The following is a 16673-nucleotide window of genomic DNA, read 5'->3' as shown; positions in this document are numbered from 1 at the left end:
TGGAAGGAATGCAACGAAGATTCACCAGGCTGATACCTGGGATGGCAGGAATGATGTATGAGGAGAGATTGTGTCGATTGGGCTTATACTCACTGGAGTTTAGAAGATTGTGAGGGGATCTCATCGAAACCTATAAAATTCTGTCAGGCCTGGACAGACTAGATGCTGGTAGGACTTTCCCGGTGGTCGGGGAGCCCAGAACCAGGGGCCATAGTCTAAGGATAAGGGGTAGGACATTTAGGACTTAAATGAGGAGGAATTTTTTCACCCAGAGAGTGGTGAACCTATGGAATTCTTTGCCACAGAGGGCGGTGGAGGCCAGTTCATTAAATATATTCAAAAAAGAGTTGGATATATTTCTTTAAGCTAAAGGGATCAGGGGCTATGTGGAGAGGGCAGGGACAGGGTACTGAATTTGAATGATTAGCCATGATCTCTTTGAATGGCGGAGCAGGCTCGAAGGGCCGAATGGCCTACTCCTGCTCCAATCTTCTATGTTTCTATGTTTCTATTGCACTGATATAACAAGCAGAAACTCTACTCCTTTAAATTTAACTTAATGGTTCCTTTAACTAGTAAGACACGTCAAACATAACCTTTGGTTTTATAAGGCAAATAATGATTTGTTATATGGCAGAAAACTATTGCATGAGTATTAATCAATATCTATAATTGATGCAGGATTTAGAATTATATTAACTACAATAAGAATTCAAAGGCCTGTCCCAGAATAACATATTGGCCCAGAAATTTGGGTCTCCACGGGCGAGTACGCAGGGGCTACTCACCCATAGGCCCAATGGAAGTGCCGGTTTCGTGCATGCACTGCGCATGCATGGGAAACCGGAACGTCCGTTCCCTTGAAAGAAGGGGTTCAGAGGTGGAACACGTGTGCCCAAGATGCACCACATGTGCATTGAACTTACGCTTTTTTCCAGCTTTTCCCGGGAGGGAAAGTCTCCAGGAGTTACACATATAAAAAGCAGGGGCAAGGCTTGCTTTTAACAAGGTAAGTGGTGAATTAATTAAAATTAAAACATTTTTTCCCACAGGTTTATTTTTTTTCAATACTTTAAAGAAAGGTAAGTTTATTTTTAGCCCCGTTTAAAATAGTTATTTTATATAATTTATAATTAATTTAAAAATGTGATTTAAAAAATAAAATTATTTTAAGTTTTCGTGATATTTTGGGGCTTATAGTATTTATGGTTTTGACAGGTCTTCCTGTCAATTTTATGAATGGCCATTTCCCTGCTACCATTGGCTCTCCATGGGCCACGTGATCCCAGGGGACTCATCGAACTAACTGTGCCCCTGGGATACGCAAGCACTGCGCACCGGCAGTTGGAGCAGGCCCAGGATTGGAATCCCACGCGGGCTCACAGCTCAACGGCCAGCGCGCTAGGTAAGTGCAGGTCGGAGGCTTGCACCCGCGGGAAGCCTCCAACCCGAATTTCTGAGCCATTATTTCACTAAGTTGAAGCCAGGTTTCTTTAAAGCCACAAAGTTCGCTTTTTGTGAATAAACACACATTCTGGTGAGCGAGAGGTGGGCAGGCTGTACAGGTGTCTGGGGTGGTGGTGAGAAGAAGCAATGGCTGTGAAGAGTGAAGCATGGTTTCTAGACTGATCGGGGCTGGGCTAGCGATATGAATGTGCTGCTGGGAGGCCAATGGAAAGGGTTGTGTTAGTGGTTTTCAGCGAGACGGGGGGAAAGCTAGCGGGATCCTCCCCCACAACCCCCCAAGGATCGCTCGTTGAGGAGAGCCAGGTAGAAAAGTGGCGGGGGCCTGGTGAAATAGGCAATATGAGGGGTAAATAATGGCAGTTAAATAGATGATATCACTATGCCAGCTCCCAGGGATCGAGCTTCTGACCGTCCCCACAGCTCCGTGTGATGGGAGGGGGCTCAAGATGCAAAGTTTACTTTTAATGCACACGGTTAAATGTTTACCTTCTTTTACTTATCGATAGCAATATGGCTGCTTTCTCCAAAACCCAGAATGCTCCGCACTGACACTCAGTGGTCAGGGTCTGTAACTGCATACATAATCCGTTTCTATTACTGCGACACCCAAAATACTGCAAGGGCAACTTTGTGCTGTCGCTTAACAATAGGCGACACCCGATCATTTCCAATCTGTCTCTTTTGTAATGTTAGATTGGGGCAGCAGCTTCGGAATCCTGAACACACTCACTACTTTCAAAATTGAAAGAAAGATAGATAGATAGATAGATAGATAGACAGATAGAGAGATAGAGCGACAGATAGAGAGCGAGATAGACAGACACACAGACAGACAGACACACAGACACACAGACAGATACATAGTTTGATAGTCAGACAGACAGACAGATAGACAGATAGATAGATAGATAGATATGATTATATGAAGCTTTGTATATGCAGCCCATAAAACAGACCTTTAATGAACCGATTGTCTAATTACAGGGATTGTGTTAAACAGCTGGGACCTGAACAGGTTGGGCCAACGCATCTGGAAATTACCCTCAGCAGAGGATCAGCGCAGTAACCGACAAGAAATACTTTTCCAGATCATAAGGAACATCGTACCTGTTCCCCTGAGGGAGGCACCTTTCCACGGAGAGACCTGAATGAGCAGTACCGATATCTATTGAATAATTTGTGGTAGACTTTCACCGTGCCGCACTGGTGTGAAACTGCCGCTAAGGATCAGCCGCCTGTCACAGAACCTGCCCGCTTTGCATCCCATTGGTGGCAACTCCGGTTTTACAACAGGGCGGCAGGTTGGAAATCTATCCCGCTGTGTCTAAACCAATAGCAGGAGGTTCCCCTGGAGACATTTGGTGACCCTGTTAATCACCAACAGCAATTTATAGGCTAATTTCCTGTGGTCTACTCACACCCTGCTTTCCCAACCTTCATTTTTACTGCAGATTCTTGCTTTCTGGGCAAAGCTCACCGCCCCCACCTTCCCTGCCTGCAGCTCCCAATGCACTTCGGCCCATCCTCGCCTCAGAAGCCCAGCCTCAGACTCACCCTTACTGCCAGGCCGCTTTATTTTATCACCCCTCACCCACTGCACGACATTTTAGTGACCTTTCCTCGCAACACTTCCCCTCTCCTCCTCTAATATCGCAAAGTGACCCGTCCTTTCATTCCCCACCAGAGCAAAGAGACAAGAGACGAAAAACCACACTGAAGCTAAGAGGGAAATAGCTCAGCACAGAGCAAAAGTTCAAGCTCAGAAATCGAGCAGCTCCATCACCACAGTGAAAGGGAAGAACAATAAGAAAGCAGAAACAAACAGTGAAGCAACAGCAAGTCGGGCAAATAAAGATTCTGATGTCTGAGAGTGGGTGGTGAATGTAGATGAATCCATTCTCTAATCCAGATAGACTCTGAACAGCGATTGATTTGCTATCTAACACTGAGACCGTGCGGTGTGTGGGGGGTGTGGGTACAGAGTGGAGATAGACAGCAAGAAGCAATGGGAAATGTATGTAGAGATCGCAAGTGTGTGAGAAGCTCACAAGGAGGGGCGAGTGAAGATTATGGAACAGTCAGAAGATAACAGACATTTACAAAACGAGAGTAAAAGATTGAGGAACAGTCACAGACAGCCTAAAGTACAGAGATAACAAAAGTGTTGTCAGATGTTTAAAGAAAAGAGAGAGAAAGAGCAAGACAGAGAAAAGTGACGGACAAGAAATGACAGTAGCAGGGAGTGGAAGATTACAGTTTTCCTTTTCTTGTCCATTAGCAACAGAACAGAAAAGCCAAAAGTAACAAATAAAAATCACCGAGAGACAGAATATCTGGTTGATTTCTAGAGGAATAGTATAGCGCAGGAGGGACGTGTGCAATTTGGTTCAGTCATTAATTTCATTGATCTCTTTCTGCTCTCTATCTCTGTATGGGTGAGTGTTGCTAATATTGATGGTTTGTTCAGTGTTGCTGCTCATGTCCTTACCCCAGGAGACAGTCTTCCCACCCAGCAAGCTGCTGTACTCAATATGACAGGAGTATTGTTTCCCATCATCCGGATCAAATTCAAGTGTTGTCGATAATTGAAACATCCCATCTTCATTGTGTAATAACCCAGTAGATTTGCTCTCGGGGACATGTTCTCCATTCTTCAACCAGGCCACACTGATGGACTGCGGGTAAAATCCAGTCATAATGCAGTGGAGAAACCAACGATCAGCAGCCTTGGCAATAACTGAGAACTCAGGGGAAACTACATGATAGAACGACAGTTATTCTCAACTTCAATAAATGTCACACATTTCACAATAGAATGAATGAAGTCATTTTAACTTCACCACTAGTGTAAAACAGATGATATCGGATCACAGAATCACAGAAACCCCACAGTGCAGATAGAGGCCATTTCGGCACATCGAGCCTGCACCGACACATGTCCCACCCAATCCCCGTAACGCCACGTATTTAATCTCCCTAACACTAAGGGTCAATTTATCATGGCCAATCAACATAACCCACACATCTTTGGACTGTGGGAGGAAACCGGAGCACCCGGAGGAAACCCACGCAAACACGGGGAGAATGTGCAAACTCCACACAGACAGTCACCCGAGGCCGGGTTCGAACCCGGGTTCCTGGCGCTGTGAGGCAACAGTGCTAACCACTATGCCAGCCGCCTGTTAAACAAGAATAGGGAGAGTGTATAACGGAAGCTGGTCCAGTATTGCCAGTTCTACACTGTCGCCAAACCTTAAAATTACCCCCAGATTGTTCTGAACTTACCATTTCTGGTTAGTGATGCATTTCCAATTGAATAGTGTGTCCTCCATAAATCCACACAGTCCTTCCCTAAAAAGCTCCTGAAATAAAGGTTCATCTTTGTTTCCTTATCCCATTTCACATTGACTGTCTGAGCTACTGGATCGTGTACAATCCAAACCAATTTGTCTTTATCAAACCTAAATGCGTATCTTCCATCAAAAGCCAACTTCAAAACCACTACACTAGGATTGGCATCATTCAGCTGACAGCCAAACAGTCCTTGAATGTAGTGAGTACCTGGAATAGTAATTGAATCGATCAATAGCTACATAATTATCGCATCGATTCACACCAAGTCTGAGAATTTCAGTGATTTTCTAGTCACTTCACATCCAGTCATTCTTTCCATTAGTAAGGGTAGAAATGGAGTTTAGTATCTAAAACGAGCATCATCGCACAGGGACATAGAATTCACAGCACAGAAAGAGATCAATTGGCGCCAAAGCTAAACGGCAGCTATTTGCTTTAATTCCATTTCCCTGCTGATGCCCATTTCCTTCCATAATCCTCCTTTTCATATATTTATCGAGTTCCCTTTTAATTATGTTGTTGTAGCTGCCGCATTAACATTGCATATTCTAACGAAGAAAATCGTAATGTTTACCACTGTTCTTCTAGTGACCAACAGGGGAACAAGCTTGCACTGTTTGCCCAATCAAATACCTACGTAACTGCGACAACCTCTCAGATCCTCCACTAACCTTGTCTATTTCTGTGAAAATATACCATTTTCAAATCTTTCTTCATAACTACAATCACTCGTTCTAGTGAAGCACTTTTCCATGGTATTAATATACTTGCTATAATATTTGGCCAGAACTGCATGTATAACCGCAACAGTGTCCTAACCAATGTCGTCTGTAAATCAACATGAAGTCCCTGATGTTATATGCAATGCCCGTTTGAATGGGCTCAGGCCGAGTCAGCAGCCTGGTTTACACTGCACCCATTTTCTCTATTGACTTCAAAGATATAAAATGATTTGCCAATTTACCATTGCCCCAATGGAAGGGAAGGTTGGGTGGAGTGTGTAATGGGTGACTGATCCAATATTGCTCATTTTACACTGTCACAAAAAGTTAATATTACCCCTCATATATGCAACGCCACAGCAAATTAAGTATAAAATTAAACAAAGTTAGATGTGTGTGCTTTTCCTGTCCACAAAAACATACTTCTGTTGTCAAGTTTTTGTTAGATTTGTGTTCACATTTCCCTTTATACATTCCTTTGACTACCTTTACAATGGAAGCTGCCACCGCAAACTGGTCATGCTGTAATTACACCTGCCCACCGGTGGTGGCACTGTCGGACTTAGCTTTGCATTTCCCAGAGAAGCTGCTGTACTCCAACCAATTCTACTGCTCTGCTTCCCAAATTGAATCAATGTTGCTGTTTAACTATAAATCTCTCTGTATTATATTAGAAGGCGTATGTACTGCCTGTCTACACAACCGTACATGCTGTTGTCACATTTTATATCAATTTTGTCCATTATCAATGCCTATCAATTCTAAGTGCTCGAAGTGTGGTCTAACCAAGGTTCGATACAGGCTTAGCATAGCTTCCCAACTTTTCAATTATATCCCTCTAGAAATAAATCCTAGTGCTTGGTTTGCATTTTTAATGGCCTTGCTAGCCTATGGTGCAACATTTAATGATTTGTGTATTTGTACACCGAGATCCTTTTGTTCCTCAACCCCACCTAGACTCACACCCTCCAAGTGATAAGTGACCTCCCTATTCTTCCTACCAAAATGCAGCCCTCACATTTATCTGTGTTGAAATTAATTTGCCAATTATTTCCCATTCTGCAAATTTATTAATCTACTCCGGTAATTTTTTGCAGTCATCCTCAGTATTGACTATCCCATCCCAATTTGGTATCATCCACACACTTAGAAATTGTTTGCTTGATTCCAAATACTAAATCGTTAATGTAAATTGTGAACAGCTGTGGTCCCAGCAATGATCCTTGTGCAACACTGCTGCCCACCTTCTGCCACTGTGAATAGCTACCCTTTACCTGTACTCTCTGCTTTCTGTCTTGGAGCCAGCTAGCAATCTTTCTGCTGCTTGTCCTCTGACTCCACATTCTCAGACTCTATTAATTAGTCTATTATGTGGTAACTTATCGAAAGCCTTTTGAAAAATTAAATCTACTGCATTACCACTGTTTATTCTCTCTGGTACCTCTTCAAAATACAATGTTTGGTCAAGCATGACTTTCCCTTTTGAAATCCATGCAGACTGTTCTTTATTATGCTTTCCGTTTCTAGATGTTCTTCTATTCTCTCCTTTAGTAAGGATTTCATTATTTTTCCTACCACCCATGATAAGCTGACTGGTCTGTAATTCCCTGGAAACGTTCTATTCCCGTTCTTAAATATAGATATTACGTTAGCTGTCCGCCAGACCTCTGGAACGACACGTTTTTCTAATGAATTATTAAGTATATGTAGTAATGTCTCTGCTATCTCTTCCCTAGATTCCTTTAAAATGCGTGGATGGAATCCATCCGGACCAGGAGTTTTATCTTCTTTGTGTTTGATTAGATTACTATATTCCCTTTTTATTTTAAATGCACTTATCTCATTATATATCTCATCATCCAATATCATGTCCACCTTTTCTATCTCCCTCTTAATTATCGAAGTGAAATAATGATTTTATGTTTCTGCTGTCTCCCTATCGTTACCTGTGGTATTGTCCTGTCTATCCCTTAATGGCCATGTTCCCATCCCAAATTTCCTCTTTTATTGGTGTGCCTGTAAAATATTTTACTATTTTGCTTTATGTTCCTTGATAATTTAATTTCATAGTTCCTCTTTGCCTTCCAAATTGTTTTTGATTATTTCTCTCTAATCCCTTCCTATTCTCTCTTATCATGCACTCCTCTGCTGTCTATGTACTTACTTTATGCCAATTTCCTTATCCACAATTGTTCCCTTATGTCTTTATTCATCCATGGAGTCCCATTAGTGTTTAGTTTGTTCTTTCCGTTTAGCAGAATATATTTTGCTGCACTCTGTTGAAAACCATTTTAAATGTTTCCCATTGTCGTTCTACGTCGTTCTCTGCCAATATTGATGCCCATCTTATCTCCCCAAGTTCTATTCACAGCCCCTCAAAATCAGCTTTTCTCCACACTTTTTTTTGTCACACTTATGTCCTTCGCTATTATTATCTTAACGTGTATTATATTAAGTTCAGTATTGCCTTTATGTTCCCCTACTTCATGCTCTCATCTGCTCTGGCTCATTCCCCATAAATTGATCCAATATGAATCCTGCCTTCCTGGACGTTTTACATATTGGGTTAGAAAGGAGTCCCATAGATATTGTAGGGACTCCATTCCCTTAACCCCTTTACCTACCGATGATGCCCAATTAATATTGGGGTAGTTGAAATCCCCCATTGTTAATATTCTACGTTTTGTACAAATTTCTCTGATTTGACTGTATATTTCTTCCTCCCCCTCCCTTCTACTATTTGGTGGTCTGTAGACTACGACTATTAGTGTGATTGATCCTTTATTATATTTTATCTCCAACCATGTGAATTCTATTTTTGTCTTGCTGATATCTATGTCTCCTTTTCCTACCGCCATTATGTTATCCATTATGAGTACAGGTACTCCACCTCCTCCTTTCCCTCTCTATCTTTTCTAAATATGTTATACCCTGCAATGTTTAACTCCCAGTCCTGAGTTTTCTGTAGCCATGTCTCAGTAATCCCTAATTTGTCTGGTTCCTCCCAACGCATTATTCCCTCCAGATCACCTGTTTTATTACAGACATTGTGTGTATTGCTGTACAAACAGTTTAACTAATTTTCAATAGGATTTCCTCTCACTTTTTATTTAACTACCTTCTTAGACTCCTGTTCTATAACTATTTATTCACTTGCCACCAATTTCCTCCATTAATTTGTTTTTTCCTTTGTGCACTTTTCCTGTTTTGTTAATATTTAGGCTGCTTACGTTTCTGGTAGATCCCTCCCCTGTTCTTACTTGTTTGAAGCCTTTGCCACCTCCCTATTTACACTTTCTGGTAGGAGACCAGTCCCATCCCTGTTCAGGTGGAGCCCATCCAATCGGTACAGCTTCTTCCTGCAACTCAACTGCTGCCAATGCCCATGAAAAGGAACACTCTTTCCCACACCAGCCCTTTAGCCCCATGTTAATTCTCCTGATCCGTCTGCTTCGATGACAATTTGCACGTGGCTGGAGCAATAATCCAGAAATTATTACCCTCAAGGTCCTGGTTTTTAATTAGAGCCTAACTCCTGAACTCAGAGAATGCGCAGTCATGCTAGTACATGCAGAATGGATTGATAGCTGGCTTCAATACAGAATGCAGAGAGTTGGAGTAAAGGGTAGCTATTCACAGAAGGTTGATAGTGGTGTTCCACAAGGATCAGTGCTGGGACCATTGTTGTTCACGATTTGCATTAACGATTCAGACTGGAATCAAAAATATAATTTCAAAATTTGCGGAATGTAGCAAATTGGGGTGGAGGTCTAGTCCATACTGAGGTGGACTGCAAGAAATTAAAGGAGGACTTTAATAAAGTTGCAGAATGGGCAAATAATTGGCAAATGAAGCTCATTACAGATAAATGAGGTATTTCATTTTGGTAGGAAGAATAGGGAGGTCACATCACTTGGAGGGTGTGAGTCTAGGTGGGGTAGAGGAACAAAGGGATCTCAGAGTACAAATACTCAAAACGATATAAGTTGCACCATAGGTTAGCAAGGCCAAAAAAACTAAACACTAAGGTTTATTTCTAGGGGTATAGAATTGAAAAGTTGTGAAGTTATGCTAAACCTGAATCGAAACTTGGTTGACCACACTTATAGTACTGCGTGCAGGTCTGGATGCCATGCTATAAAAAAACATATAGAGGCACTGGAGAGGCTTCAGAGAAGATTTACAAGGATGATACCAGAAATGCTATGGTATACATATCAGGAGAGGTTGACCAGTCTGGGTCTCTTTTTTCTTGAAATAATAAGGCTGAGGGGTGACCTTATAGAAGTCTTTGAAGTTATGAAAAATTTTGATAGCGTGGATACAGAGACAATCTCTCCACTTGTGGGAAAGAGCATAACTAGAGGCCATCAATATAAGATAGTCATCAAGAAATCCTATCGTGAATAAAGAAAAAAAATCTTTACCCAAAGAGTATTGAGAATGTGGAACTCGCTACCACAGGGAGTGGTTGAAGAGAATAGTATAGATTCATTTAAGGGGGGGGTTGCACAAGCATATGAGGGAGAAGGGAATAGAGAGTTATGCTGACAGATTTAGATGAGGAAAGACAGGAGGAGGCGCGAGTGGAGCATAATGACCAGTTGGGCCGAATGACCTGTTTCTGTGCCATATATCCTATGTGTGAATTTAAAATCAAAACCATAAAGGGCTTGGATGGAGTGAATAAGGAGCAACTGTTTCCTGTGGAAGAGAGCTCGGTAACCAGAGAACAAAGAGTTAATGTAATTGGAAAAGGAATCAGTGGCGATATGAGGAGAACTTTTTTTATGCAACAACTTGTGACCTGGAATGCCCTGCCGGAAAGGGTGCTGGAAGCAGATTCAATAGTGACATTCAAAAGGGAATTGGATAAATATTTGAAGGGGGAAATTTGTAGGGCTATGGGGAAAGGGCAGTGGAGTTGATCTAATTTCATAGCTCCTTCAAAGGCCTGGCACAGGCACGAATGCCCTGTTTCTGTGCTGTATAATTTTATTATTCTATTATTCTATTTGCCGACCTATAAAAAAAGCATCATTGGCGTATCAAATATTAGAAATGTCAGTTTCCTAAAGAATTTGGGAAAAAATAATTTATTCAGAAAAATGCGAGATCACTGAATTTTTTGCCATCGCTCCCGTGTTAAACCATTGCAGAGAAGGCAAAATGAACCTTAATATTAAATATTATCCATTTACAAGAATATTCACATTTCCAAATAAATGTAAAATTTTATGGTTCGAATATAGTACATCATCTCATCTCATTTGTAAATCGTAAGTTTAAGATCTTAGTCCCACGTCTGACCTGGGGATTATTTGGTGACTTGGTGAGGAAGTGCACCCAGAATTATGGTGCGAAGCCGTGCAGAATCCATCCCTGGTGTGTGCACAGTGATCTGTTCCCAGCCTGCTGCTTGTAGGGAAATAAAAATTGGCCTCAGATTTGCTGAGCGAAAGAGGGGAAAAAGCAGCTTAAATATATGTAAATTGGGGTTAAAGGACGTTGTCAAGCCCCTCAACAACATTTCCCTCTCTGCCCACATTGTTACTCCTAGTTCCTGATCCTACGCGAAAACTGGAATCAATCAGAATGCAGATATTAAAGGGACCCTCAGTTGTTCTCATATAAAATGCTGGAATATTTGGGAGACATTTCTCTTCTATTATGTTGTGGGATTTCACTACTGAATGCATTTAGAATGCTTGTACTGGCTGCTGAATAATTAGCACTGTTAATGGGCTTCTGGTAATTCCACTCTGGAATGTAGTGAAGGGTCTGTTGTGATTGGAGGAGAGCCATGGGCAGTGGGGAGGAAAGGATTAGTAGTGCAGCAGCTAACTTCAGGCGGTACGAGGCTGTGCAGACAGTAAGAGAGATGTGAAGCCGAGTCTGACTTTGGCAGTCCTGGTGAGGTAATTAAGTTTCTTCCTGCAATGCAGCCAGATTCATGGGAAAAAGGTGTGTAAATTCATCTTGGGCGGCAGCGCAGAATGAGCGATAGCAAATCAGCAGCCAGCTTTGTCCACCATCTGAATTTCTATTGGATTGAAGTCAATGGAAAAGAAAATTGGGCGATAGACCAAAAAGGGCTATCGATAACCATCAGCCGCTTTCGGCTACCGCCCACTTTATACCCAATGTTGCTGCCATTGGCTTTCTCATCCACCTCTCGCCATTACTGTTGACTAAGTTGATGGGCCTATCATTACCTATTAGTGGAGACGAGGACATCAATACCGGTGCTAACTTGCTCTACAAGCGCTTCCACCGCTGCCCCAGAGAATCAGAGGACACCTGACCATGTCATGCGGCCTGATGCTCCAGTAAGATCGCTCTCCACTAACCACCCTTGAATAGGCACCATCCCTTTAAGCGACTGCAGGCTGACTTTAAATCAATAGAATTGGCGCTCAGTTCATGTATCTGAAGCCGGGTCATGAAAATTATACAGTCCGCACCAACTTTATCAATCGGACGGGCGGACTTTAGCTGGCCAACCCACCAGAACTATCCCGGAGTCTCCAGGAATTAAAGATAAATTTCCTGGACAGCACTACAAGAAACTCGGGAGAAAGATAACAATAACATTTTAAAAATTCGCAATTATAACAACATTGGAGATGGGGAAGAAAGGCGGGTTGACTGGGCTGGAGGTCATGTGATGCATGCTCCTGGAATGGTCCAACCAGAGTTGGCAACACATCGGCCTGATTCATCGCACAAATCCCCATCTACGAATGAGGGACATTACTTCAGCCCTGATGTAAATCTCTGGCAACTTTTTTAAGCGTCTAGCGCCACACCAGCCCCTATCACCGCCTCGCCTCAGGAGCTACCAAAGGGCAACTGCAAGGTCCGAGCCAGTCAGTGTAACCCGGAATAAACACGGCGCAGTCGGTGTAACCCTGACTAAACAAGAGGGCAGTCAGTGAATCCCGGACTAAACACAGGGCAGTCAGTGTAACCCGGAATAAACACGGGGTTGTCAGTGTAACCCGGACTAAACACATCACCGTCAGTGTAACCCGGACTAAACAGAGCGGCAGTCCGTGTATCCCGGACTAAACACAGGGGCAGTCATTATATCCTGGACAAAACGGGTCAAATACATTGTTCACGATGGCGGTCCTGTCGTGTAATAAAGAATATAACCGCACAAGTCCAGTCATTTGACTTACCAGGAACCACCCGTTGAAAAAAGTAAAGGCTCAGTAAAGAAAAGAGGAACATGTTTAAGGGAGTCACACAGTGAAAACCCTGCACAGCGAGACGGGAAGGATTTGTAGATGTCCGAAACCCTCCCCCATTATTCTACTTATTTCGATCAGTGAAACTCATTCTATCCAATGAGAACTAAATCAGCTCCCGTCACTGGGGAGGGAACCTTTGGCTCTATTCCCAGCTTTAGGAATTGCGGGCAGAATTGGATTAGAAAAGGATACTCTGGTCAATGACAAAGACTTGAAACTGGAGGAAAGCTGTGACACTAATTCAAAGCACCGGCGAGAATATTTCCCACTGAACTTGACCGGTAGCGATTATACAGCTGGCTGTTTAAACAGCAGCAATCACCAATCCTGTGTTTGCACCTTATCAGAACAGGTGCAAACCTCACTGGCAAATAAAGCCTCACCTTGTTAAGGTCAATGAAAGCCCAATCATAGCCTGGATACTTTCAGTGTTTCTGCTGGGTGATAGAAAGTTTACAAGCTACACAATCTGAAAATTCAACCATCCTCCCTTTCAGTGGTGGTGTAAATCTATCGGCTGTGAACAGATTGAGGCTCTGCTAAAATAGTGAAAAGAGGAATTTCAGGCCAAGCTACAAATACACTTGTTCAATGACTCTTATCACTCGCTGTACCGCTGGACATTTTCTGCCTAAAATTACTGTTGGCAATATTAGTGAGACATGTTAATGTCCACTGCTGTCACACAGGTGATATCCCACTGGTTTAAACAGGCTGCACCATTGAAATAACAGGCAATGGAAAGTTATAGCAATATGTTAAGCCTTTCACTTCCAATATCACCCATATTGAATTAGGAACAGGAGGAGGCCATTCAGTCCCTCGAGCCTTTTTGCGCCATTCCATTTGATCATGACTGATCTGTATTTAACTCTATCCAATCATGGAATGACACAGCACAGAAGGATGCCATTCAGTCCATTGTGCCCATGTTGGCTCTTTGTAGAACGAGTCAATTATTCCCACTCACCTGTTCTTTCTCCATAGATCTGTATTGCTGTTTTCCATCTAAGTATTTGTCCAATTCCATTTTCAAAGTTCCTGCTAAATTTGCTTCCACCACCCTTTCATTCAGTGAAGTTCAAATAACAACAACTCGCTGTAAATTTTACTTCCTCATGTCGATTCTGGTTCTTTTGCCAATCACCTTAAATCTGTGTCCTCTGGTTACTGACCCTTCTGCCACTGGAAACAGTTTCTCCAGATTTACTGTACATGATTTTGAACACCTCTATCAAACCTCCTCTGAAACTTTTCTGTACTAAGGAGAACAAGCCCAGCTTCTCCAGTCTCTCCACATAACTAAAGTCCCTCATCCCTGGTGCCGTTTTAGTAAATCTCTTCTGCATCCCCTCCATGGCCCTGACATTCTTCCTAAAGTGTGGTGCCCAGAATTGAAAACAATATTCCAGCTGAGGCCTAATCAGTGTTCTATAAATGTTTGACATACCTTCCTTGCCTTTGTTCCTTGATTAATAAAGCCAAGGATCGCATTTATTTTAACAGCATTCTCAACTAGTCCTGCCACCTTCAAAGATGTGTGCACATACACCTCATGTTCTCTGTTCCTGCTGCCCCTTTAAATTGTACCATTTAGTTTATATTGCCTCTCCTCATTCTTCCTACCAAAATGTATCACTTCTGTGCTTCAAATTTCATCTGCCATGCGTCTGCCCAATTCACCAGTCTGTCTATGTCCTCCAGAAGTCTGTTGCTATCCTCTTCATTGTTCACTACATTTCCGAGTTTCATATTATCTGCAAACTTTGAAATTCTGCCCTGTAATCAAGTCATTAATATATATCAAAAAGAGCAGTGGTCCTAATACTGTCCGCTAGGAGACAACACTATATAATTCCCTCCAGTCTGAAAAGTAACCATTCACCACTAAATTCTGCTTTCTACCCCTTAGACTATTTTGTATCCATGCTGCCATTGTCTCTATAACCCCAAGGACTTTAAATTTGGTAACAAGTCTATTATGAGCTTTTTCTTCAAACACCGTTAGAAAGTCCATATACACAACAGCAACCCTCGTCAACCCTCTCCGATACTTGCTCAAAGAACTCGATCAAGTTAGTCAAACACGATTTGCCTTTAACAAATCTGTGCTGCCTTTCATTTATTAGCCTATACCTTTCTAAATCCCATTTAATTGTGCCCTGGATTATTGTCTGTATAAGGTTCCCCACCACCATTAGGCTGACTGGCCTTTAGTTGCCAGGTTTATCCTTCTCCCCCTTTTAAACAGGGGTGTAACATTTGCAATCCTCCACTACTCTGGCACCAAACCCCTCTTTAAAGTTTGTGGTGCGACCATTCGCAATTTACACCCTTACTTCCCTCAGTAACATAGGATGCATCCCATCTGGAGCAGGTGACTTTTCTACTTTAAGCACTGCCATCCTTTTAATTACCTCCTCTTTAACTATGTTTTTATCTTTTCCAATAGTGCTACTGCCTCCTCCATTACTTCTACATTGGCAGCATCCTCTTCTCTAGTGAAGGCAGATACAAAGTATTTATTTATTGTCTCAATTGTGTCCCTGCCTCCAGAAGAATATTTCCTTTTGTTGTTCAATCCTTTGGCTACTCTTTCAATCTTTATATTTTTGGAAATTACTTTTGGGTTCCCTTTACGTTAGCTGCTAATCTATTCTCATGCTCTCCCTTTGCCCTTCTTATTCCTTATTTAGATCTCCTGTGTACTATCTGCATTCAGCTTGGTTCCCTACTCTATTATGAACCTGATATTTGTCATCGGCTCCTTTTGATGTCTTATTTTAATCTCTATATCTGTAGTCATCCAGGGAGCTCGAGCTTTGGATGCCCTTCCTTTCCACCTTGCTTCAAATGTGTCGAATCTGTACTGGAACTATCCCCTCTTTGAAGGCCTCCCAATGTTTAATTAGTGTGTTGCCTGCAAATTTTTGATGCCAATAAATTTGTGCGATGTTCCTTTTCATCGCATTGAAGTATTTATTTATTATCTCAATTCTGTCCCTGCCTCCAGAAGAATATTTCCTTTGTTGTTCATTCATTTGACTACCCTTTCAATCTTTATATTTTTAGGAAATACTTTTGGGTTCCCTGCGAAACTATTCTCATGCTCTCCATTGTCACTTCTTATTCCTTATTTACATATCCTGTGTACTATCTGCATTCCTCCAATTAAGTATTTGTATGCTAGATTGTTCCTTTTCCTTTGCCATAACTATTCTAAAGCTAATGATATTATGATCACTGTTCCCCAAGTACTCCCCCACAGAAACATTCACCAATTTCCCCCTTCATTCCCCATAACTAGATCCAGCTTTCTGGACTGGAAGCACGCTGATTAAGAAAGTTCCTTTTTACAGATTTCAGTAATTCCCACCATCTCTTTCCCCTTTGTCTTTTACTATTCCAGTCAATTTTAGGAAAATTGAAGTCCCTCATTATTACTACTCTATAGTTCTTTCATTTTTCTGTACTTTGACTTAAGATTTGCTCTTCAATCTCCTTACCACTACGTGGTGGCCTATAGTATACATCCAATAGCGCAATAGGTCATCTTCTCCAACGCTAACCCAATAGATTCTGTCTTTGACCACTGAACTACATCATCCTTCTCCAGTGGAATAATAGTTTATTTGATCAATAATGCCACCCCTCCATTTGTTGCTTCCCTATCTTTCCTGAATCCCATGTGGTGACTTATGCCTGCAGTTCACGAACTATATTTACCAACCTGGTTATTTTTGCACATGCACTCCAAAAGACATACTTGCTCTCGAGTCAGTGCAAAGAAGGTTCACTCGGTTAATCCCGGGGATGAGGGGATGGACATATGAGGAGAGGTTGGGTAGATTGGGACTCTACTCATTGGAGTCCA

The 16673-nt window shown here is 42.0% G+C and overlaps 1 protein-coding gene across 1 annotated transcript in view; it reads right to left on the bottom strand.

Moving 5' to 3' along the window:
* Positions 1 to 3854: 3854 nt before the first annotated feature.
* The window catches only part of LOC147095613 (zinc-alpha-2-glycoprotein-like), a 49946-nt gene continuing 37127 nt past the window's right edge, over positions 3855 to 16673 (bottom strand). Inside the window, exons 2-3 of the mRNA XM_085973671.1 lie at positions 4753 to 5028; positions 3855 to 4222 (exon numbers count right to left, since the gene is read on the bottom strand). Of these exons, the coding sequence (XP_085829797.1) occupies positions 3855 to 4222; positions 4753 to 5028 (644 nt within the window). The remainder of the gene's footprint in view (positions 4223 to 4752; positions 5029 to 16673) is intronic.

Source organism: Somniosus microcephalus, unplaced genomic scaffold (genome assembly GCF_052327205.1).
Source record: "Somniosus microcephalus isolate GS21.2 unplaced genomic scaffold, FLI_Smic_1.0 unresolved_chr1, whole genome shotgun sequence".
In the NCBI taxonomy this organism is placed as follows: Eukaryota; Metazoa; Chordata; class Chondrichthyes; order Squaliformes; family Somniosidae; genus Somniosus; species Somniosus microcephalus.
Note: the sequence above shows the minus strand (reverse complement) of the source record. Positions and strands in the feature narration are given on the sequence as shown.